General features: G+C 46.0%; 1 protein-coding gene across 2 annotated transcripts in view; it reads left to right on the top strand.

Moving 5' to 3' along the window:
• The first annotated feature begins 19,956 nt into the window (after window positions 1-19,956).
• The window catches only part of ZEB1 (zinc finger E-box binding homeobox 1), a 92,245-nt gene continuing 89,419 nt past the window's right edge, over window positions 19,957-22,782 (top strand). Inside the window, exon 1 of one of the 2 annotated variants that reach the window (XM_066631267.1) lies at window positions 19,957-20,049. In XM_066631267.1, coding sequence (XP_066487364.1) covers window positions 19,992-20,049 — 58 coding nt within the window. In that variant the 5' untranslated portion in view covers window positions 19,957-19,991. The remainder of the gene's footprint in view (window positions 20,050-22,782) is intronic. The other variant, XM_066631268.1, reaches the window with a different exon arrangement.

Here is a 22,782-nt window from a genome sequence, read left to right as displayed (position 1 = left end):
TATCTAAATGAAACCTCTGGAGGAGAACATCTGGGGTTGGGTGACACCAATGTGCAGCTCTAACACCAAGCTCTATCCTTCAATTCCATCACCTGTCAAGGAGGCTATGAAAGTCCTGAATCACTGATGTCCTGAATGATAGCAAACAACCTTAAATTAAACCTGGAGAAGCCAATGGTATTGAGGAGATCTTTGAACAAGACTTGTCAAGTCGCACTGGAAAAAGACAATGGAAACTTGCAGTGGAAAAGACAATGCTACTGAGATCTTTGAACAAGGCTCATCAGGTTCACTGTTGGGGGCACTCCTGGATCTGGATTTGAACCTGGATATCCAGGTGATGGATGTGGTCCACATTGCCTCTAGGCTGGTGTGCCAACTGTATCCTTTCTTAGACAAGACATGCTTTGGTTATCCATGCTCTGGTGACATCCAGGTTGGACTACTGTAACACGCTCTACTTGGAGCTGTGCTTGAAGACTGTTTTAGAAACTTCAACTGGTACACAGTGCAGCTGAAAGGCTATTGACAGGTGTCTAGGGTTGTGAGCACAATTCAAAGTGCTAGTGATTGCGTATACAACTCTTACTAGTTTGGGACCTAGACATTTGAAAGACCATCTTTCCCCACATGACTCTGCCCGACCCATGAGGTGGTCACACATGACCCTATTGCAAGTACCATCACCTTTAGACATACACTGGGTGGTGATTTGTGGCAGGGCATTATCTGTGGTGGCACCCAGCCTATGAAATACATTTCCAGTTGAGGTTGGAACCATCCCCCCTTTGTTGGCATTTCAAATGGGCATTTAAAAGTTTTTGTTTTGCCTAGCCAGGTTTAATTGATTGTTGTTTTACATTGTATATTGTTTTTGTTTTCTTATTATTATGTTTTGTTTATATTGTTTAATGATTCTTTTTTTATAAGCTGCCTGTCAGGAGTTGGAAAGGTGAGATATAAATGCTTTTATGTAACATGGAGAAAACACAGGATAACAACAGTACACAAACTGTGTCATTTTTATTTATTTTTCACATTTTTATAGCACCTTTCCTCCAAGGAGCTCAGAGTGCCATACATAGGTCCCTCTTTTTGTCCTCACAACAACCCTGTGAGGTAGGTGACATTGCGACATAATGACTGGCCCAAGGTCACCCAGGAGGTAGATTCCCTGTAGAAAATGAGTGCAAAAGAGAAGCAGTTCTGAAGGAAATATCTTTTGGTATACATCTGAGGGCATGAGGTAGCTGTGGGCCACAGCAAGAGCCCTATTGCCTGCGCATAGGCTGCATGCTTGCAGTTACTTACAGCCCAATTCTATCATAAGCTTCCCCCAGCTGAATGTGTGTTCCACTGATGGAAGCGAAAGGATGCAGGCAGAAGTTCCACTGGTGAGTGCAACAAGGTCACCAGTGCAATGGTGGGCTGGCAGAGAGATCACTCTCTGTTGGTTGATGGTAAGCAGAAAGGATGGGGGGGTGAGGGAATGAGGGAATGAGGGAGGGTGGGGAAGGGGATGGGGTGAATTGAGGGTGGGAAGGGGCAGTTGTCAGCAGCAGTGGCTCCACTGATATCCTATCCCCCTTCCCAGCCTCAGTCCATTTCCCTGGGTCCACTGGGATTTGTGCTGGCAAAATAGTGCAGATCCAAGGAAACCCATTGAGGCAGCAGAGGCTTGCACAGGGGAACCAATGGTCCCTTACTTTAAGGAGGCTTCTGGGACTGTCCCCCCTTGTGGGATGCAGCACATGCTCCATTGGTTTGGCTGCGTCCGTGTTGGGGGGGGGAGCTTAGTTTGGATTGGGCTGTTATTCCTGCTTCATACTTTACAGCATTTTCCATCACAAAAATGTCAGATACGCACACCTTATAAGGAGTGGACAGGTCAGTAAGAATGGATGGCCAAGCTGAAAACAGATGGGATCAGAATATATTTATTTGAAGAGACAAGAAATTGACTCATATTTTCCTGTATTTTGACTTGTAGATTTAAAAAAAAAAAAAGGAGAAAAAAATCTGCGCAGGTCAGATTAATATTCTGAGCTCAGCAAAATTCCTCATCCTAAATAGTGAGGAAAGGACGTGTTCCACGGAAAATATAAATTTCCAGGAAGCCTTTTGGATTCACATACCAGGAGGCAAGATCTGCCATTCGTTGGGTGGATTTTATTTAATAGAGTTTTGAAGTGCATATGGAGAAATACTTTATACAGGAGCAGCTAAGCGCCATGCCTAGAGGAATAAGCTTTTAAAAGCGATGAAGCCTTTGTATTCATGTATAATGCCTTGGTACAGTACTTTACATTTCCTTCGACATTCATCATAATTTCTCAAGCTAGTGCTTTGGCCTGAATATATGGGAGGATTATTATGCAAGCAAGCAGTTGCTTGCCTGATTTTTGCTACAGTTTATAGCTCGAGGCTCTGAATTACATAATTTTTCTTTTTTACAAAGTCTGCCTTTTCAGAAGGAGTTCTGTGTGTTCCAATCCTCTTCTGTAATCACTTTCATATAGCATTCTGTAATGCACGGAACGGTGCTCTTAAAGAGACATTGCTGGGATGGGGAGTTGATAACCATTTGGGGGTCATTCTGAAGAATTCTATAAGCCTTCTATATTGCCGTTTATGATCATTTGCAATGGACTTTAGACAATCAGTAGAGAACAGTGACGTCTTGGGATGACTGCACATGTTGCAGAAAATGGCAAGGAGCAGATATGGAAGTCACCCACACTTCATTTCCTCTTGTACGTCTGTGGGTAATATTTGAAATAGCACTTTTTTTTCCTATGCTGCAATTTGAAAGCTCAGGATACATGCACAAATTAGTGCCGTTTAAGGACAGTGGGGGTCGCTTTGGCCCTTCCCCATGTTTCAGACCACATGTGGCTATTCTATGGCCACTGTTTTATTGACCACTGTTTAAAAAACAAACAAAGGTATGTCGAGCCAGTAGCGTAGCTAAAGGGACTGCAAAGCACTAAGTTTTGCAGGGAGCCTCACTGCGCCATGCAAGCAGCCCCTCCCTTTTGGAGCCATTCTGGGCCACTAGAGCAAAGCAGAGGTGCACATCTCTGCTTTTTGCAGGTTTCCTGCAAAACTTCATGCTTTGCACCGCCTCTAGTTATGCTACCATGTCAAGCAATTCTTGATTCCCAGTAAAAGAATTCTGCCCTCTACACAATTCTACAGGTTTACTCAGTTGTAAATATCATTGAATTCAGTTAAACTTGTTCTCAGAACTGTGTGTAGGACTGCAACCTCAATGCAATCCTATTCATATCTACTCAGAAGTTAGCTCTGTGTTTAGGATTATAGTCTGAAAGCCCAATCCTATGCATGTCTACTCAGAAGTCCCATTCTAGTCAATGGAGCATACTCCTGGAGAAGTGTGGTTAGGATTGCAGCCTAAGCCTGCAATTCTGTACACATTTACCTAGGAGTAAGTCCCATAGAACTTCATGGAGTTTATTTCTGAGTAGGCATGCATCGGTGTGGCATTCATAGGCATGTAAGTGTACTGTAGGTCTTCTAGAATTTGTATATTCACACTTTTATTGGAAATGGTTTCACTCAAATGGGCAGAAATAATCTGTATGACCTCTCAACAAAAAAGAAAATGTCAGGATAAGGTTTTTATTTTAAATAAACCGAATTATTCCATTACTGTTATTGCTCCCTTGTGGGGTAGTACTATCTCATCTCAAAAAAGGAAAAACGGAATATAGCTAGTCAAATTGACTCAGAATTAGGATCTGGAATGGGGGATGTGAAACTCCTTTCAAACGCACACAAATACACAACCTCTTCTACCTATTTCCTTCAACTTTGAGCAAGCATTGTTATTACACGAAATGGCAAGGAAACATAGAGGTATTTCAGGGGGAATTTGTGCCCCGTGTGCTTTGAAACTTTGTTTGTCTAACTGTAACAACACACCCTATGCTATATATTGTGCCAGTCTTGAAATCCTTAGCAGTTTGCCATGTAGAACGAGGGGCTGGGATATGAGATAAACAGGGCCAAAGCTTACTTGGGTGGATAGGGCTAGCTGCATAATTCATTTGGATGTGCCCAATGACAGCAGGTATTCACATTTTCAGAGAAGAGGTATGGGGGTTTCCCCAGACTAATTATGCCCTCTGCACAGTTGTATACATGTCTACTCAGAAGTAAATATCATTGAATTCAATCAAACTTATTCTCCGGTAACTGTGCATAGGACTGGAACCTCAGTGCAATCCTATGCATGTCTACTCAGAAGTTAGCTCTGTTGTGTTCAATGGGGTTTGCTCCCAGAAAACTGTGTTTAGGATTATAGCCTAAGGCTGTAATTTTAAAATGTAAACTACTTCCAAATAGGTTTCAGCTGTTTTCTTTTTTGGCTGGAAAAGCAGGCTATATTTAAAACGTTGACACATTTTTAATCATGAATTAAAGTGACATTTGACATCCTTTTTGTTTTTTCAGGGACTGATGTACCAATTCAAAGACACTTCTGTTCAGGAAGTTTGTGTTCACAACATATAAACCTACACATAACATAAAGAAATATAGAAATGAGACATAAATGGCAACCCTGAAACAGTATACAGACTCTCAGAAACAGAAAATGGGGGGGGGGGGAGAGATTTAACAAGGAAGTGGGGGGGGGGAGTGGATAAGTGTCAGTACTAACAACCTGAGTCAAGTTAACAAGAAAAGGCTCCCTGAAGGGAAAAGGTCCCTTTCTCATGACTTCTCTGTTTATTGATTCAGATGAAAGAGATAGATTCCACACTGTCTTTGTTTATTAATTAGAACGGTGCTCAGAACCTCACAATTGATGCATTCGCATGTTAAAACCAGAAGAAGAAGCAAACCTATTGTTTCAACTGTCTCTTGTTTAGTCTACCTTGAATGCTTTAAAAGCTCCCTATCAAGGGTTGGAGAACAAATGCAGAAATACAAAAGTACTATCTATATCCTCCTCCTTGTTAACATAGTTAGTTGGCAACCTTCAGTCTCGAAAGACTCTGGTATCACGCTCTGAATGGTGGTTCTGGAACAGCGTCTAGTGTGGCTGAAAAGGCCAATTCAGGAGTGACAATCCCTTCCACACTGGGAGCAAGTGCAGTCTGTCCCTGGTCTGTCTCCCTGGCTATGGGCCTTCCTTCTTTGCCTCTTTGCCTCAGTCTGTTGGCCAAGTGTCTCTTCAAACTGGGAAAGGCCATGCTGCACAGCCTGCCTCCAAGCGGGCCGCTCAGAGGTCAGGGTTTCCCACCTGTTGAGCTCCATTCCTAAGGCCTTCAGATCCCTCTTGCAGATGTCCTTGTATCGCAGCTGTGGTCTACCTGTAGGGCGCTTTCCCTGCACGAGTTCTCCATAGAGCAGATCCTTTGGGATCCGGCCATCATCCATTCTCACGACATGACTGAGCGAACGCAGGCGTCTCTGTTTCAGCAGTGCATACATGCTAGGGATTCCAGCTTGTTCCAGGACTGTGTTGTTTGAAACTTTGTCCTGCCAGGTGATGCCGAGGATGCGTCGGAGGCAGCACATGTGGAAAGCGTTCGATTTCCTCTCCTGTTGTGAGCGAAAAGTCCATGACTCGCTGCAGTATAGAAGTGTATTCAGGACGCAAGCTCTGTAGACCTGGATCTTTATAAAGTATGAGGGGGGCCCATATCAGTATCCACGGATTCACTTACAGGTCCATGGCCCCCTTGCGCTCGCCTCCGGAGGGTTCTCTGAGCCCAGCAAAGGTGAAAAAATGTTACTTCTGTGTGTTTTTTTCTTTTTTGTAAAACCAGAAGTGAAGTTTTTTCACCTCCAAGGCTTAGTCTGGGCCTGGCAGAGGCCATGGACAGACTCATAGCATCCTCCAGAGGCAAGGGGAGCAGAGGTGGGGGTAGATGTCTCCTCATATTTGAGGATTCAGGTATCCATGGGGGGGGGGTTCCATAATGGAACCCAGCACGGATACGAGGGCATGTCTCTCACTTTGTGCTAAACAAATATGCTGCGGCATACAGAGAATAGTCATACATTTGGAAGGACACAGTGCCTATTCCAATTTTAGTTACTGTAGACCGACTTATTACATGAGAATAAGCCAAAGCCATTCAGCATTTCAAAAACATTTTCAGCGGTATCATCAAGGATCTCTTTTCAATGATTGGCAGTGATGTCATCACCCAATTCTGCACATTTTCCATCTGTTATGTCAACATGTAAGATTGGCTGAACAGTGTGATGATGTCACCTCATGGCATCTGTATTGGAATTGTGGAAGATCTGGTGAGGAGATAGGATGTGGTGTCAGCAGTGGCATAAAAGCACCTGATGAAGGGAGGGTTTGGTGTGGGTAGGAGGAGGAAAATTTGGAGACTGCAAGGCAGAACGAGGGTCATTTCTGGTAAAGAAGGGGAGCTAATTAGCTGAAAGTGGGCATAATTCTCTAAGTCAGAGGTTCTCAAACTGTGGGTCGTGACCCACTTGGTGGGTCATGATTGAATTTCTGGTGGGTCGTGATAAGATGGTGGCTGCCATTTTGAAAAAGGGCAAAGTGACCCAGGCGGAGCCATTTTGAGAAAGGGCAATCAGACCCTTGGGGAGGTATTTTACTCTTCCAGGCACAGAGTAAACAAACAGAAAGAGCGGCTTGCACATGTGCAGGGCAGGCACTCACTTTTCCTCTGTGAGTGTGCTGCTGCCCAGCCCCATTCAAAGGAGGGGAGAGGAGAGGAGAGTGGGGGAGTGGAAAAGCGCTCTGGAGTGGGGACCATGGGTGGAGGCTTCAGTGCCCACACTCTGCTGCCACACACTCATCCAGGCAAGAGGGAGTGTGGAGAGGCCATGACAAGTGAGCGCTCCCAATATAGCTACCCCACTGTTTGGCTTCTTTTAGCAGCTGGGAGGAGAACAGTAGAGCATCCCTATTTTTCCAGCTATGAGGGGGATGCTCCATGGTCCCACACTTCTCTGATGCACACCATTAAAAGTAGTCAAACAGATATGATACATCTCTCCAAGTGCCTTGGTCATCTCTTCTGCACTGAACATGTCTGAGAAGCTACAGACAGGGGAGTGGACTAGATGACCTCGTATGCCCCTTCCAGTTCCATGATTTTGGTTATCTTTAGGTTTGTATGTGAAATTAACAGAAAGTAAAGTCAGTGTATGTGACAGAGAAGCATTTGGAAGCTTCAGGGTAATTTGTGAAATGGGGTGTGTTACTGATGATGGAAATGGTGGTGGCTGTCCTGGCAGCTGAGTGATTTCAAAGCCCACAAGGTTTACTCCTTGCTTGTATCTCTGGTTCAGTCTTCAGAGAATTCGAGCTCTGCCATGGTCTTTCACCAGTTTTGCTTTATTGTTGCCAGCTGACAGTTCTGGCATATGTTTAAAACTTCCTACTTCTTGGTGGTGGCTTTACAGATGCGGGTTGTTAAACTTTCATATTTATTCCTGGAAGCATTAAGATATTCAGTAGAAATGGATAATTACTTTTTAAATATAAACACCAGACCTTTTCAAAGCACAGAATCATGTCATTAATTTTGCGAACTCAGGAGCCCTGACTTCCACATTGCCCTATGCCCACCCAAACACTGTTTCACCTGCTGGCATCCTTGTCTCCAAAGCACCATGACCCAGGCTAGTTCCAGGGAGTGAATAATAAGATTTAAGGACCTTTCCTTTTGGAGAATATCACAAAGCTACATTAAATGATGTTCCCAACTTAACACAAAGGGCAGTAAGAAGGGCTTACTTATGGTATGGAACAATGGTAAGGGGGGGGAGAATTGGAAGAAGCTTCTGAGCTGGAATATTTTCTCTTGTCATTTACTGTTTGAGTTCCTAGGTAAGAACAGTGATGTCACTTCCTGTTTGATGAAATCACTTCCAGCTCTGATATCAGTGATGTCACTTCCTGCTTGATGATGTCACTTCCTGTCGTGACATCACTTCCAGGTTGATGACGTCACTTCTGGTGGGTCCCAGACAGATTGTCATTCTCAGAAGTGGGTCCTGGGTTGAAAAGGGTGAGAACCTCTGCTCTAAGTGAAGTCTGGACTGGGAATCTGGCAAAACAGCATCACAATTCTTAATTGACTGAAATCATGCATGAGATTAAAGCAGGCAGCAGCAAGAGGTAACAGCTGAGGCAAACAGTAGCACTGAAAAAAGTGAATATTTGCAGTCTAAATATCTTTCAGGAAATATTTCTACCTGATAAAAAAAGCTTTAATCTGAAAATTGAAACTGGAGAACATTCAGGTTAACCTTGTTCTTACATAATCTGACTTTGGGGCGGCAGTGGTGTAGCTGGAGGAGGGACGGAGCAGCCAGTCCAACGGGGAGGCTTAGCGGGGTGGCCCCTCCCTTCGGAGCCATTCCTGGCAGGGGGAGCAAAACGGAGCTGTACATCACTGCTCTGGGGTTGGCTCACACAGTTTTAAACCTACAATTTCTATACCAGAGTGTACATTAAACAGTTTAATTTTGCTATGCAAAATTTTTAAAAGGCTTAAATCAGAATTTTTCTATGTCGTTTGGAAAACTTGATCAGGACCCTCAGACCTGAGTAAAGATGACTTGGATTTTTGCAAATACAACTCTCCCCCCCCACACACACACTGTACCATATGGTGAGTTTTTGAAATGGAGGGAATTTTCAAAATCAAGGAACACCTGCAAACTTCCCTAAATTCAGGTTCAAGGAAGAATGTCAGAGGTTTGAAAGGTTGGCTTCCAAGGAGAAGCAAACCCTTCAACCGTCCAAAATTGTCCCCACCTGCAGAACCTCTCTGAATTTCTCCCTTTTCCTTACCAGTTCAAGGCAGTGGTGAGATGGCTGCAGAGGCAACAACAGATAGGGGAATCTTCCTAAATCTATTACTTTACTAAGAAGCAACGTTCTAATCTAGAACAATGAAAAGAGGAGAAGAGAGAAGAAAATTCACCTGGCCCCCAAGTCCAACTGTCACAAGTTTTTCTTAGCAGCATACCAGAAAACCCTGTGGCAGTGACTTGAGCGCCAGGAGAATTTTTTCTCCCCTACTTTCTTTGCTTCAGCACATTGCTGTAGTGTGTGAGGACAAAAGGAAACTTTGCCATTTCTTTTGGCACTTGTAATTTGCTTGAAAAATTTATTTGGACCAGGCATTCTAAAGAGCTGAGTACTAGGACAAACAGGGGAAGAGAAAGAAACAAACCTTCTTAGCCTCCAAGTCACCATCACTGGTGGTGCTTGTTTTTTGTGAACTTCTCACAGAGCACCAGGAAAATGAAGTGGGGAGAGAAGAGCAAACTCCCCCCTCCATCTTCACTCAGTTGCTGACAGTGCCTTCTGTCCCACTGCCAGATTGGTAAATACAGAGAAGGCAGGCAAAGTGTTGCTTAGGGGTAGGGATTGGCAGGAAGGTGCTTAAGTGGGCATTTATTGAATCTTAACATGGCTTGGTAAATCCGATCCACCACTCCCCCAATTTTGTTTGAGATAGTTACGGACCTGGCTGCTGTATCGCCTGGTGCAAGGCTTGCAACATGCCACACACTCCCACAGCACGCCGCTCCCCCCAAATTTACCTGATCACATGGAGCCTTGCGTGACCTTCCCCCGCATGCTCCAAAGGCCGTCTGAGGCTTCTGGAGTGCCATTGAAAGTACATCCAGTTTTCTGACAGAAAACCAGAAGTACTGTTAAGGGTGCTCCAGAAGCCTTTGGAGCATCAGAGAGAAGGTTGTGCTGGGCTTTGCCTGCCCCCCAGAATGGCTCCAGAGGGCGGGCAGAAGCAGCAGCAGCAGCACATGGGTGGGGCGGCGCCATGGAGGGCACAGGGGCACAGATGTGGCCCCTGGGGCTTTTGCCCCCCTGCCTGCTTAGACCCGCCACTGAGACTATACCAGTTTACCCATCTATATCAAAAACAGTCTGCGACTCACCATAGGTATGGGTTAGGGTCAACAGCATTGAAAATGTCAAGAATTCTATTGGACACAGGCAAGCCCTTGGGAGAACCTGGAGTGCCTCTTTTGATGCTGCACGTCATTATATTGACGCTCTAGACATGTTACTGAACATTTCAAAGGTCGGCCTTCATTTTTCTGTCTTTTCTTTTTGCAATGAAGTCTAAGGAGGATGTTAAAGCTTTACATAATGCATGGACACTTACAATTTGCAAGGTCTGAAATGGCACAGCATTTGCATATATTGCTCCTTAATTTGTTCCATAAAATGTGTGTAGCTGAGAGTTTGCTTCCTATGAACTGTTTCCACATTTTACTGTAGCAACATCACATACTGGTTTGCCCTTTGTGTGCATTTAAAAGGAGAGCGCAGATGTATTTGAGGCCCAAACCATAGATCACTAAAACTAATGGGAATAATAATTGGCTTCAGTTGGCTTTAGATCAGACCCTTGGCTCTTCAGTCCAGTATTGTGGTCTCTCATTTAAAGTTACTTCCACAAGAAGCATGTTTCAGTTTATATATTAGCATTTTATTAAGGCAGACAGGTGGATGAGTAACTACTGCCAACATTTTCCCCACAGAAAATAAAGTTTTAATGAATTGTTCTGTTATGGGGCCGAGTGCAAAGGTAAACTGTTCCAAGACACGTTAAAGATCTAGAAAAGTCAAAGTTAGACACTTGGAATAGGTTAGTTGTTTTTAAAAAACATGAAACTGAAAGAAAAATCCAGCAACGTTAGTCACAACTAACTATGCCTTTCTTATTCTAGATTGCACCATAGCTTGCAATCAGTAATAGCCCAAATTAGGCTTGGAGCACAATCCCAATGTGCTGTTCAGCTTGCGCAAGTCCCTTGCACCAGCCCGGGAGTGTCACAAATGTACCTTAAGACGCTGGGAGAGTTGGCTGGGCTGGTGCGAGTAAGTGTGCTGGCTGGCAGAGGCCACATCCAGCCTCTGAACCAGCCTGAGCAGTTAAGGTTGCATCAGCCTGGAGAGGACAGCACAAGGGGTTGTGAGGAGGGCATTTCAGAGTGGGGGGTTGGTGGGCAGACTGGTCCCAGGAGGGGGGGTGGGACTAGCCTCCAGCACTTAGGCAAGACCCTAACCCCCCCACAGCTTACACCATGTTGCTCGGATCTGCACCAGCGATTTGGCTGGTGCAGATCAGAATAGCCCCATTGCAGTGGCTGCAGCATTACTCGGTGTAAGGGGAAATAAGTCCCCTTACTCCAAGTTGTGTTCCTTCCATCTCCTAACCTGTGCTGCATATGGCGCAGGCTAGGATTGGGCTGTGATGCCACTGAATTAAAAATGCTTTGCAAATAGACAAGTTCTGTCAAAAACCTCAAGGAACTGAGCTTTTCCACAAATACAGGCAGACAAAAAGAAAACCATTTGTGCATTTGAGAGTTGTTTTTCAGTTAAACAACTGTTGGCTAAGGAATCTATTCTGCTGGATCCCTTCAGACACAGCAGGTCCACTTGATTCCCAACACATGGCGACTGTAGAAGCCAATGCAAGCTGGGAAACTTTGGCTCAGCCCACTTGGAGATTATAATTCAATATACAATTACCTAGCAATAGCTCTAACTGAATATAGTCTTAGGAAGCTGCTTTACACTGAGTCAAACCATTGCTCCATCTAGATGAGTACTATCTACATAAACTGGCAGTGCTTCTTCAGGATTTCAGACGGGCACTCTTCTATGCACCTTGATTAGGTTGAAATCCCCCACACACACACACATACAACACACACACACACACAGTTTGAATCATTTTGTATTTTGATTGATGTGAATAGCTTTGTGATCCAAGTGTTATAAGGAAAGTTGGCATCCTTCAGTCTCGGAAGACTATGGTGTCACGCTCTGAATGGGACTGTGGAAGTTTTACACAAGAAAACTTTACACAAGTTTTACACAAGAAATAGTAATATTTCTTTACTCAGCGTGTGGTCGGTCTGTGGAACTCCTTGCCATACGATGTGGTGATGGCGTCTAGCCTAGACGCCTTTAAAAGGGGATTGGACAAGTTTCTGGAGGAAAAATCCATTATGGGGTACAAGCCATGATGTGTATGCGCAACCTCCTGATTTTAGAAATGGGTTATGTCAGAATGCCAGATGCAAGGGAGGGCACCAGGATGAGGTCTCTTGTTATCTGGTGTGTTCCCTGGGGCATTTGGTGGGCCGCTGTGAGATACAGGAAGCTGGACTAGATGGGCCTATGGCCTGATCCAGTGGGCTGTTCTTATGTTCAGTTTAAGATTGCTATGTTTCCACACACTAAAGATTGGTAACTATAGTGCTGCTGCAAATTAGAATGTGATAAAAATGTGACTTCATGGAAGGAAATGCAGTGATTACTGACAGATATGAGGCTCTCCTGAAATATCAATAATGCTTTCCAAAACTCAGAGTGTTTTGCAACTTTAAAAAAGAGATGAGAAATAAACAGGTTATAAGAGGATTTTGGCTATAAAACAGAATTTTGCAAATGATATGCTGCAATAAAAGCATGAGGAGAAAAAAAACTGTTTGGTGAATTAGAGAAATCTTGTAAAGATTGAGACACCTGAGTGAGCCAGATGTATTGAGGCTGTAACCAAGAAAACAGTTTCAAATAAAAGCCAAAAGAACAACAGCATAATATTTTGAGGAAGCTCATGGCAGGTATGGCTGTGTGTAAAAGAGCTAAGCTAGAAACAGCATGTCCAATGCAGAAGGCAACAAAAATACGCCATGTGTCTTCGTGGGGGGGGGGGGGCAATGACGACACCCACACATTTTTTCTCCCAACAAATTAATGTTTACTGAAAAGGCAATGGAAATCATAGCTACAAAGTACAAATACAACATTTGCTAGGCATCAGACAACCTGTTCACTTGCACCTAAAAGGAAAAAAAAAGCAGTTCTGAAATAAAATAGCACTTTGCCATATTACATAATTTGACACTGTTTCTCACAGGTTACAGGTAATTGCCAAGGGAAGGCTTCTATTAGGGCATTATACAGATTGGCACTGCAGAAAGGAAACCGAAGCAAAACTCAGAAAGAATAATTGTCCCATATAAATTCCTCAGGTTTTTCCAATAACCAAACATAGCTGAACTTTGATTAGGGGTATATAATCAAGAAAAGAGCATTGAGGGCAACTTTCCAGCACTGAGATAAGGACAATGCAACTCTGAGTTAAGGGAACAAACATTGCCTTACCTTGAGGAGGCCTCCGTGACTGCCCCCCAACTGCAAGATGCAGTATGTACCCCACTGACACAGTTATGAGCCCGATCCTGTGATCCGCGCCTCCATGGCGCGGACCACAGTCGCAAACATGCCATAAGGCATGTTTGCTGGGCTTACTGCCAGGCTCCCACCAGAGCTGGCACAGCTCTGGCCGGTACTGAGCCAGCACGCGGCGGGTGCCCGTGTTCCGCAGCCGGTGGTCTCTGTGATCACCGGGCTGCGGAATGGGAAATGGGGGCGTGGTCAGGGGTGTGGGGAAGGCGTTCTGGGAAGGGGGAGGCATGGTCGGGGGTATGGGGGGCATTTCGGGGGCGGGGGAGAGGTGGATCATGGAGCCAAGCTCTGCAGGATTCAGGGCGCTTGGGTAGGGCTGCTCGCCCCACACGAGCGCCTTCACTTTAGCAGTGACCCAACAGTCACCGTTAAAGTGAGTAGCCCCATTGCGGGGCCGCTTCTCTTACCTGGGGGAAGGGGACCCTTCTCCCAAGGAGCCTCTCACAGTAGTGCAGGAGGCTCTGGATCTGGCAGGAGCCCTCTGTGGAGCCGCCAGGTCCCGCAGCTCCAGGCAGCTCAGGATTGGGCTGCCTGCCAGTGTGGGAAAGTTGGTTAGGATTGCATCCTTAATGTAGTTTAAATTTTTTTATTGAAACAAATTCCAAACTTTTCTTATGAATTATTTATACTGGAATATTTGGAACTACAGTTGTCTCCCTATATCCGTAGGGGTCCATTCCAGCCCTCCCTGCAGATATATGGGAACCATATAGGTGCAATGCTCTGTGGCCCCCACCCCTGCACCATTTCTTCCATTTTCTTCATTAACAAGCAATCATGTTTCTTACTTTTATAGATGCTACAAGAGGAACGCAATATGCATGCTGGCAGCCTACACACTAGGGGGAGGAAACTAATGTTCTGACTGTGTCACCCTAGAATGCAGGCTGCCTGCCTGCTCACTGCTTTCCTCTTGTAGCATCTGTAAAAACAAGAAACACGACTGCTTGTTGATGAAAAAAATGGAAAGTACTGGGTGCAAGGAGAAGAGCAGATAACTGAAATCATGGATACCAGATTCGCAGATACAGGGAGGTGCCTGTATCTTAAAACATGCCAATTCAATAACATACATTTTGCTTACATTATTTTAATGATACAGATTGAAATTATGCCAGTTTATTCATTTACAGATTTATATATCACCTGTCCCAAGTAATGAAACCTGATGCCGAGGTGGTTTATAATAATATAATAAAAATATACATAATACTATCACAATATTAAAATCACAGTAGCACAAATGACCTAAAAATTGTAATTTTAAAAAGTCTTCAAGCTCTATCCAAGTATCCAGGGAGGGGGTGGATAGCAGTTTGCCCAGGAGAGAACCCCACATTTGGAGGGACACCACTGAGAAGGCCCTTCCTCTCACTGCTACACCCTTGCTTCTGTCAAAAGGGAGCACACAAAAAAGTGTCCTCTCTGAAGATCTTAGGCAGTGAGGCTGTCTATATGAGAGAAGGCTCACCTTCAGACCATAGTTTGAAATCCTAGTTTCAGTGCAAGCTATAGTTTGCACAGACCGAGCTGAACATTCTCCTGGACACCTGGAAGTGGTCAGGAGCCAAAACAGTGTCCCAACTTACCTCATTTCACCATGTCCTGTTTCACAACAGTAGCAGCAGCACTCCTTCCATGGGCTGTCATTTCCCACAGGGACAATCTGCCCTCTGATGACTCACTATGTCATCATGTAGCATTGCTCTTTAAAATCAAACAGGAAGGGAAAGAACATTCTGCAATTCTCAAAATATTATACAAATATAGAATAGCTTCTAGTGACTGATAACTGAACTGCATTTCAATAACCATTATTAGATTGTTATATAATCATAAACCAGACTAAAATGCTGAACAATGGAAGTTCTAACAATACAACAGAACTTATCAACCTTTGAAAGCCATTCTGTATTTTTATGGTATTTTTGAACCATTATGGTATTTAACTGTGTCAGAATCAGCATGCTTCCCCCCCCTCTGCAGTAAATAGAAGCACACACACCCACAGCAGATCAGGTGCACATGAGTAGTGCTGCCCCCACCATGGTCCCAAAAGAGATCACCCTACTGCTGCTATTTGTGGGGGGCGGGGGGGAATGGGGACGGGACAGACTGTCACTGGCCATCCAGATGGTGAATACAGCAGATAATAATAATAAAGACTAATCTGGATTAAATGATTTTTATGTATATGCCCTTAAACACTATTCTAAGGATTTGGGGCTTTATTTTTCTTGTGTGCAAGTGATAGAGAACAAGGGGATGTAAGCAGTGGATGAAATTCTGTGTTCTAGAAGTTCTACAACCTAGGCACTGAAGACACCAATCACATGAGAATTAAGATGACTATCCCTAGTGAAAGCACTTCTACTACATATGTTTAACTCCCAGGGTAGAGTGATTTAAATCAGCAATTTAGATAATCAAGAATTGATTTAAGCAACACTTCCCATGTATTTAGAAATCTAAAGAAGAGTGCATACTAATTGGTTGATTGGTAGGTAGAGTCATAAATATTTATAATTAGAGAACTGATTCTGAGCCAGTTACAGAGATCAGGAATTTACAAAGCATAAAATAGAAGTGAAAAGTCATCCTGATAGGTCAACTGGATGACACCTGTGGAAACTTGCCAGTCTCTTACAAAAAGATTAAAGACTTTTTTGTCTTTATCTTACAAAAAGATATGCCATCAGATAGCATAATATAGGTTGGGCATCCCTTATCCGGAATTCCAAAATATGGAACTTTTTTGAGCACCAAGATGACTTTGTAAAAACTTTTTTTTGCCTAAAGAAATAAAATCACAAACTGCGTTTCATGCCACAACCTTTTTTCATGCAAAAAATTGTTAAAAATACTGTATAAAATTATTTTCAGGCTATGTGTATAAGGGGTATATGAATCATATATTAATTTTGTGTTTAAGTTGAGCTTCATCTCCAAGATCTCTCATTATGTACTGTATGTGCAAGTATTCCAAAATATGGAAAAATCCACTATCCAAAATGCTTCTGGTCCCAAGCACCTCAGATAAGGGATGCACAAACTCTAGTTCGTTTACTTGAAAAACTAACAGCCCAATGCTAACTGGGCTGCCCACACCACACCATTGGCTTGACACCTATTTGGGTACTGCAGGCCCCTGCATGGATGCATGGGTAGAAGAGGTGGCCCTGATATCTTTTGGTCCATCTTGATTCCATTAAGTGAATAAATGTTTGCAGCACCCATGTGCACCTATGAGTGAGGTCCCAATACACAAAACTGAACACATGTACATTCAGTAATAAGGTCAATCCTATTTTCGTTTTCTAAACAGCAAATTCCACACACAGAGAATATTTTTTCTGACACTGTTGCATTGTGTATGAGAGTACCACATGGGAATGAGATTCAGATGCTTGACAATCCAGTCTTGTTTTAATTAGCTAAAAGTTCCCTCTTTAGACGTGACTTCTTTCTCAGCTATCCCTTGTAATGAAAGACGAAAAAATACAAGTCCCTAATGTTGTTGAGCTGGCATCCTCCTCCTCTTCTAAACCTTTTTTTAAAAGTCCTGTAAGATAATAATTACTGTTGGAACCGAAAAGCATCTTATGGCAACACCTAGACTGTTAAGTGCATGACAAGTAAATCCCTGCCACTAATCTATGGAGGGGGCGGAGGTACCAATTAGAAAAGCAGGTGAAGCTGTATTACAGATCTGGAGGAGGAATGACACTCTAATGCACAGCTTTCTAAGCAGTAGAACTCCGTCATCATCCACCTGAGGAGCCGAGCTTCACTCTCCTCTTAACATCTATGTAAGAACACAAGAACCTCCCTACTTGATCAGATCAAGGTCCAACTACTCCAGTGTTCTCTTTCCAACAGCAGCTGGACCCAAATGCTACAGTCATCTTCTTCACTTGGTATTAAAAAGTGAACTACTACACATAGAGGTTCCATTATTTACTAACACCAAAGCCATTGTCATGTTCATCTTGCAGGGGTGGCATAAGGGGTCACCCTGATCAAGGGTTCACTGGCCAGGCCAACCACTAAACCCCTAGTACTGGTAGCATGAGTCAGCCAAGAGACTCACCCTTGAGACTCACCCAACCAAGAGACTGCTGTACTCAAGACCTTCATCTACAAATGGAGGCAATCTCAGAGGCTCCTATGTCACTGCTGGGGCTCTAGGGCAGCTATTTTCAACTACTGTGCCATTCTACTGCTTAGAAAGCTGTGCCATATTTTCACCAGTACTGTGCACACTGGTGTACCACGAATGGTCCCCAAGTGTGCCATGGGAATTTGGGAGAGGGTCATTTATTAGGGCCATTGGGGGATGTGAGCCCCTTCCATTGGCAGCACGGGGTGCCTTGTCAATGGTCAAAAACCTGATGGTGCGCCTTGACCATTTTAATGCCTTGCCAGGGTGCTGTGAGATGAAAAACGCTGAAAATCACTGCTCTAGGGGATGGTTCCATTGGCTGATGGGGAGGCAGGAAAACTAGCCACCACAGTGTCCATTATACACTCCCAGTGAGCTTGGGATGTGTGTGAGGATGCAGTACATACACCATGCAGAGAAAGGCTTTGCTCCAGTGCAAACAACAGTAAGAGGATCAGGGTGACAGGGAGGACTTTTTCAAGCACTCATTGGAGCTCTATCTGCCAAGCTGAGCCTCCTACTGCTGCTTGTCACCTTCCACTGCTGATCCCACTGCCAGGCAGTGGGGGCCTGGGGGTCCCGCAAGTACTACTGGACATAACCTCAAGTACCACCAGTGATATGAGTACCACTGGGTAAGAAACACTGCTCTATTGCTATAGCTCAGTGATTTTTAATTAGTGTGCCACAAATGGTCTGCAGGTATGCTGCAGGAGATTGGGAGAGGATCATTTATTAGTAGGGCCATTTGGGGAGGTCAGACCCCACTGGCAGCATGGTGTGCCTTGTCAATTGTTAAAAACCCAATAGTGTGCCTTGGCCATTTTAGTGCACTGTCAGTGCATTAGCTGCTAATAGCTATTCAGAGCTTCCATGCATTTCTGTCGGAAGAGCTCAGCATTCCAGCTTCCTATCTTCTCATTCCTTTTCCAGCACCAGTTCTCGGTTTTGTGTGTGTGCATGCATGCAATGGCATAGCCAAGGGGGTGCAAGGGATAGCAGTTGCACCAGGCAACAAGCACAGCTTGACACAAGTGCAGTGATTTTCAACCTTTTTCATCTCAGGGCACATTGACAAGGCACTAAAATGGTCAAGGCACACCATCAGGTTTTTGACAAATGACAAGGCACACCATGCTGCCAATGGGTGGCTCACATCCCCTATTGGCCCTACTAATAAATTATCTTCCCCCAAGTTCCTGTGGCATGCCTGTGGATCACTCATTGCACACCAATGTGCCACAACACAGTGGTTGAAAATGGCTGCACCAGTGGCCAAAATTGTGAGAACCTATGTACAAAAAATACCATCATGTTATATATCCTTGGAAAGGTAATTTAATGCTGAATTCAATGAAACAAAAAACACTGGAATATCTGTACTCTATCAAAAGTTATAGCCAAATAACTAGAAAAATGTTTACTTACTTACTTAATAAATTAAATTTGATTTATTGTGGAATGGGGTGTCGGCTACAAAATCTTCTTTGACCCTGGGTAGCAGATAGATGTCTTAGCTATGCCGCTGCCCCATTTATCACTTTTTTAAAACTCTGGGTGCGACATCCCAAACTTTTAATTTTGATTCTCTTCCCAAACTTTTAATTTTTTTTATTTTTGCTTTGGGGGGGGGGGGGGAGAACTGAAGCACTGACAGCCCAATCCTATCCATACTTTCCTGGGAGTAAGCCCCATTGACTTTAAGGGGACTTACTTTGAGTCGACCTGCCTAGGATGGGGCTGTCAAGTGGCAGTCCTATCCACACTTACCTGGGTGTAAGCACCTTGACTCCAATGGGACTTACTTCTGAGCAGGATTGGGCTCTCAGGCTGCAATCCTGTCCACACTTACCTGGGAGTAAGCCCCTTGACTATAACAGGACTTACTTCTGAGTAGACATGCCTAGGATGGGGCTGTCAAGTGGCAGTCCTATCCACACTTACCTGGGTGTAAGCACCTTGACTCCAATGGGACTTACTTCTGAGCAGGATTGGGCTCTCAGGCTGCAACCCTGTCCACACTTACCTGGGAGTAAGCACCTTGACTATAACAGGACTTACTTCTGAGTAGACATGCCTAGGATGGGGCTCTCAGGCGGCAGTCCTATCCACACTTACCTGGGAGTAAGCGCCATTGACTTTAATGGGGTTTACTTCTGAGTAGACGTGCATAGGCTGGGGCTGCACTCCGACCCACTTACCTGAGAGGAAGCGCCCTGACTCTAACGGGGCTTACCTCCGAGACTTGCGCGGCGGCGCTGCCGTGACTGAGCTGCGCGCGAGGCCCCCGCCCTCCCGGGCCCCGCGCGGGGCGCCCCCCAGCCCTCCCCCGGGCCGGCACCTGCTGGCTGCGGGCAGAAGAAACTTTTCTCCGCGCCGCGCCGGCCGGAGGCTGCCGTAAAGCGCGTCTCCGTGGCGACGAGGTTGGGCGGCTGGAGTAGGTGTGGGAAGGTGATGTAAAGAGCAGGCACACACCCGCCGAGCCACCCAGTGTCGTAAACCAGGTCCGGGCGGGGGAGGGGGAGGGAGCGGGCGGCGGAGCGCGAGACAGCGAGGATCATGGCGGATGGCCCCAGGTGTAAGCGCAGGAAGCAGGCGAACCCGCGGCGCAACAACGGTCAGTGGCTGCGCTGGGCTGCCGGGGCGCGCGGGCGGCGGGCCGGGGCCGGGGCCGGGGCCGGGGCCGGGCCGGGGCCGAGCGTCTCCCGGGCGCTCCTGCGCCGCTGCACCGTTAGGTCCGCTACCTGGAGCCGCGCTCGCTCGGCTGCAGCCTCCGCCTAGCGGCGCCTGCCCGCCGCTGCGCTGCGCTCGCTCCTCTCGCCAGCCGGCCGGGACCGTTACTCGGCCCCGGCCCCTGCCTCCTTCCTTCCTCCCGCCCTGCCGCGGAGCGAAGCCGCGGGACCGGGAGGCGCCCGGCAGCGCGCTCAAACTTTTCAGGGTCCCCAGGTGGGGGAGGGGAGTCCCCTCACCCCTCAGGCAGCGCTTCGGGACTGGGCTCCCCTTCAGCGGCTGCGGCGCTTCGCAAGGGGCTCCCCTGTGGGGGAGGGGAGTCTCCCCCACCTCACCTATCCCCTCCCTCTCCCCTCAGGCAGCACTTCTGTCCTCCCCCCACTTCAGTGGTTGAGGTGCTTTGCGAGGGGAGAGACGGGAGGGGGGAGTCTCATCCCCCCTCAGGCAGCACTTCTGGACTGGGCTTCCCTCCCCCCCCCACTTGGTTTGGGGTGCTTTGGAAAGGGTTCCCTTGTGGGGGGAGGAATGGAGGGGGATCTTCCCCTCCTCTCCTCACCCCCCCTCAGGAAAGTCCCAGTGAAGCTCAGCACTGGGCTTTCCACTGCATGGTTCTTGCCTCTCCCCCCAACTCAGTAGTTGGGGGTACTTTGGGTTCTCATGTGGGGGGGAAGAGAGGAAGTCCCCTCCTCAGGAAAGTCCCCCAGACAGTACTTCTTGACTGGGCTTCTCTCTTCTCCCCCCCCCCTCTCCACTTCAATAGTTTGGGGTGCTTTGGAAGGGGTTCCCTTGTGGGGAAAGGGGAGGGGGAGTCTTCCCCCCCCCCAGGAGAGTCCCAGTGAAGGCACAGCAATGGACTTCTCACTTCATGATTCTTGCCTCTCCCCCCACCTCAGTAGTTTCGGGTGCTTTGTAAGGGGGGGGTGAGACTTCGTATAGTTTAGTGCAACTGCGTGTGGAACTAACTATTCCTCTCAACTAACTACATATCCAACTACCCGCCTCAACGAGCTGGGATAGGGTGCCTGTAATGGGGGGGGGGACCTCATCTCTCTGAAGGAGGGTGGCGTGTTTTGGCCCTGGCTGGTGTGGGGTGAAGGTGTTGGTGCTGGTTGAGGGGGGTGAGAGAGGAAGAAGGGGGTGGAGGCACTGAGAGCCCAACCCCATGCATGTTTACTCAGAAGTCCCACTATAGTCAATGGGGCTTACTCCTAGGTAAGTGTAGGTAGGATTGGAGCCTTACTGACCAATCCTATGAACGTCTACTCAGAAGTAACTCCCACTATAGTCAGTGGGGCTTGTGTGGGTAGGATTGCAGCCAGAGGGAACCACTGTTGCTTGCTGCAGTGTGTATTGATTTTTTCCTCCTCATTTGCAAGGGAACCGCACCACATGCGCACCCCTGAGATTGCCTTGAAAGGGACCCCCTCCCTTCCTCTCCTCCTCCTCCCTTCTCAGCTTTTTTCTTTGCTTCACTCCCCCCCCCAACCACCACCGCTCGCTACTTTCGCCTCCGCCTCTTTGAGTGCCTGCAGTGCATGTTGATTTATCTCTGTAGCCATTGAACATATTGTTTCTCCTCCCTCACCCCCGCCAACCTCCAGATCTTTGGCAGAAGTGTTAGAAGTGGGTTTCTTTCTCCTCTCCTTTATCAACTGAGGTGGGATGGGGTGGGGGGAGGAAGAGGACGGAAGGTTTCCTTGTGTGGGTTGGGGAGGGAACTAGAATGGGCCAAGTTTCTTTTTCCTTCTCTCTCTCCCCCCCCCCTTCTTGGATTTGAAGGTACCTGTTTGTAGAATCATCATCATCATGGGTGGTAACGGTTTGGCCGCTGCGCCCCCATCCCTCCCCTGCTTTCCCGGCTGGTTCTGAACAACTGCTACAGCCTATATAAGGAATGACGCTCACTTTTCAGATGGAAGGGTTATCTGCTTTTTCTTTTTGTGTATGTGTGTGTTTTTGCTTTGGGTACATACCATTCTATAAAGCTGTGTTGGAAAGTGGGGGAATAAATCCTCAAAACTTAGTTGTTGTTGGATGATTCTTTTTCTTTAATTTCTTCTAGAAAATAACGGGAAAGCTATTGGTCTGGCTGGTGACTTCATAGGTTACAAAACCTCTCGTTTTACATCCTTTCTTGGCAGTTTTTGTGAGCTTTCATGTGGCATTTCCTGTATACGGGTTATGGATAGGAAGGGTTTTTTTAGTGGTTGGTCCGAGATCGTGACGTTTTGCACAGGGTTTTAATACCTCCGAGTGGGAATTATGGTTTCCCGGGGTGGGTGGGGGAGCCACGGCTTGTGATACTTAATGTGTGAAATGTGCACGTAAACATTTCTTCTACCCGACTAACAAGTTGGTCTGGTGGCTCAGAACTAGTAGTTCTCTGCATGGTATGGGGTGGTTTTATTTATAGCAGGTATTGGAATATACATGGGATATTGCAATGCTAATTTCCTGTTTTTAAATCTTGTGTGTGTGTGTGTGTGTGTGTGTGTGTGTGTAATGTTGAGATTTTATTAAAGGTAAGTTTGGAAAGTGCTGCTGTCTTGTTACCTTATTTAAAATGTTAACGATAGAGAAAGGGGGCTTTTCTTGCTGACGACATGTGTATGACATGCGA

The sequence above is a fragment of the Tiliqua scincoides genome, chromosome 5 (genome assembly GCF_035046505.1).
Source record: "Tiliqua scincoides isolate rTilSci1 chromosome 5, rTilSci1.hap2, whole genome shotgun sequence".
Lineage (NCBI taxonomy): Eukaryota > Metazoa > Chordata > Lepidosauria > Squamata > Scincidae > Tiliqua > Tiliqua scincoides.
This window is presented reverse-complemented; position numbering and strand designations above follow the sequence as displayed.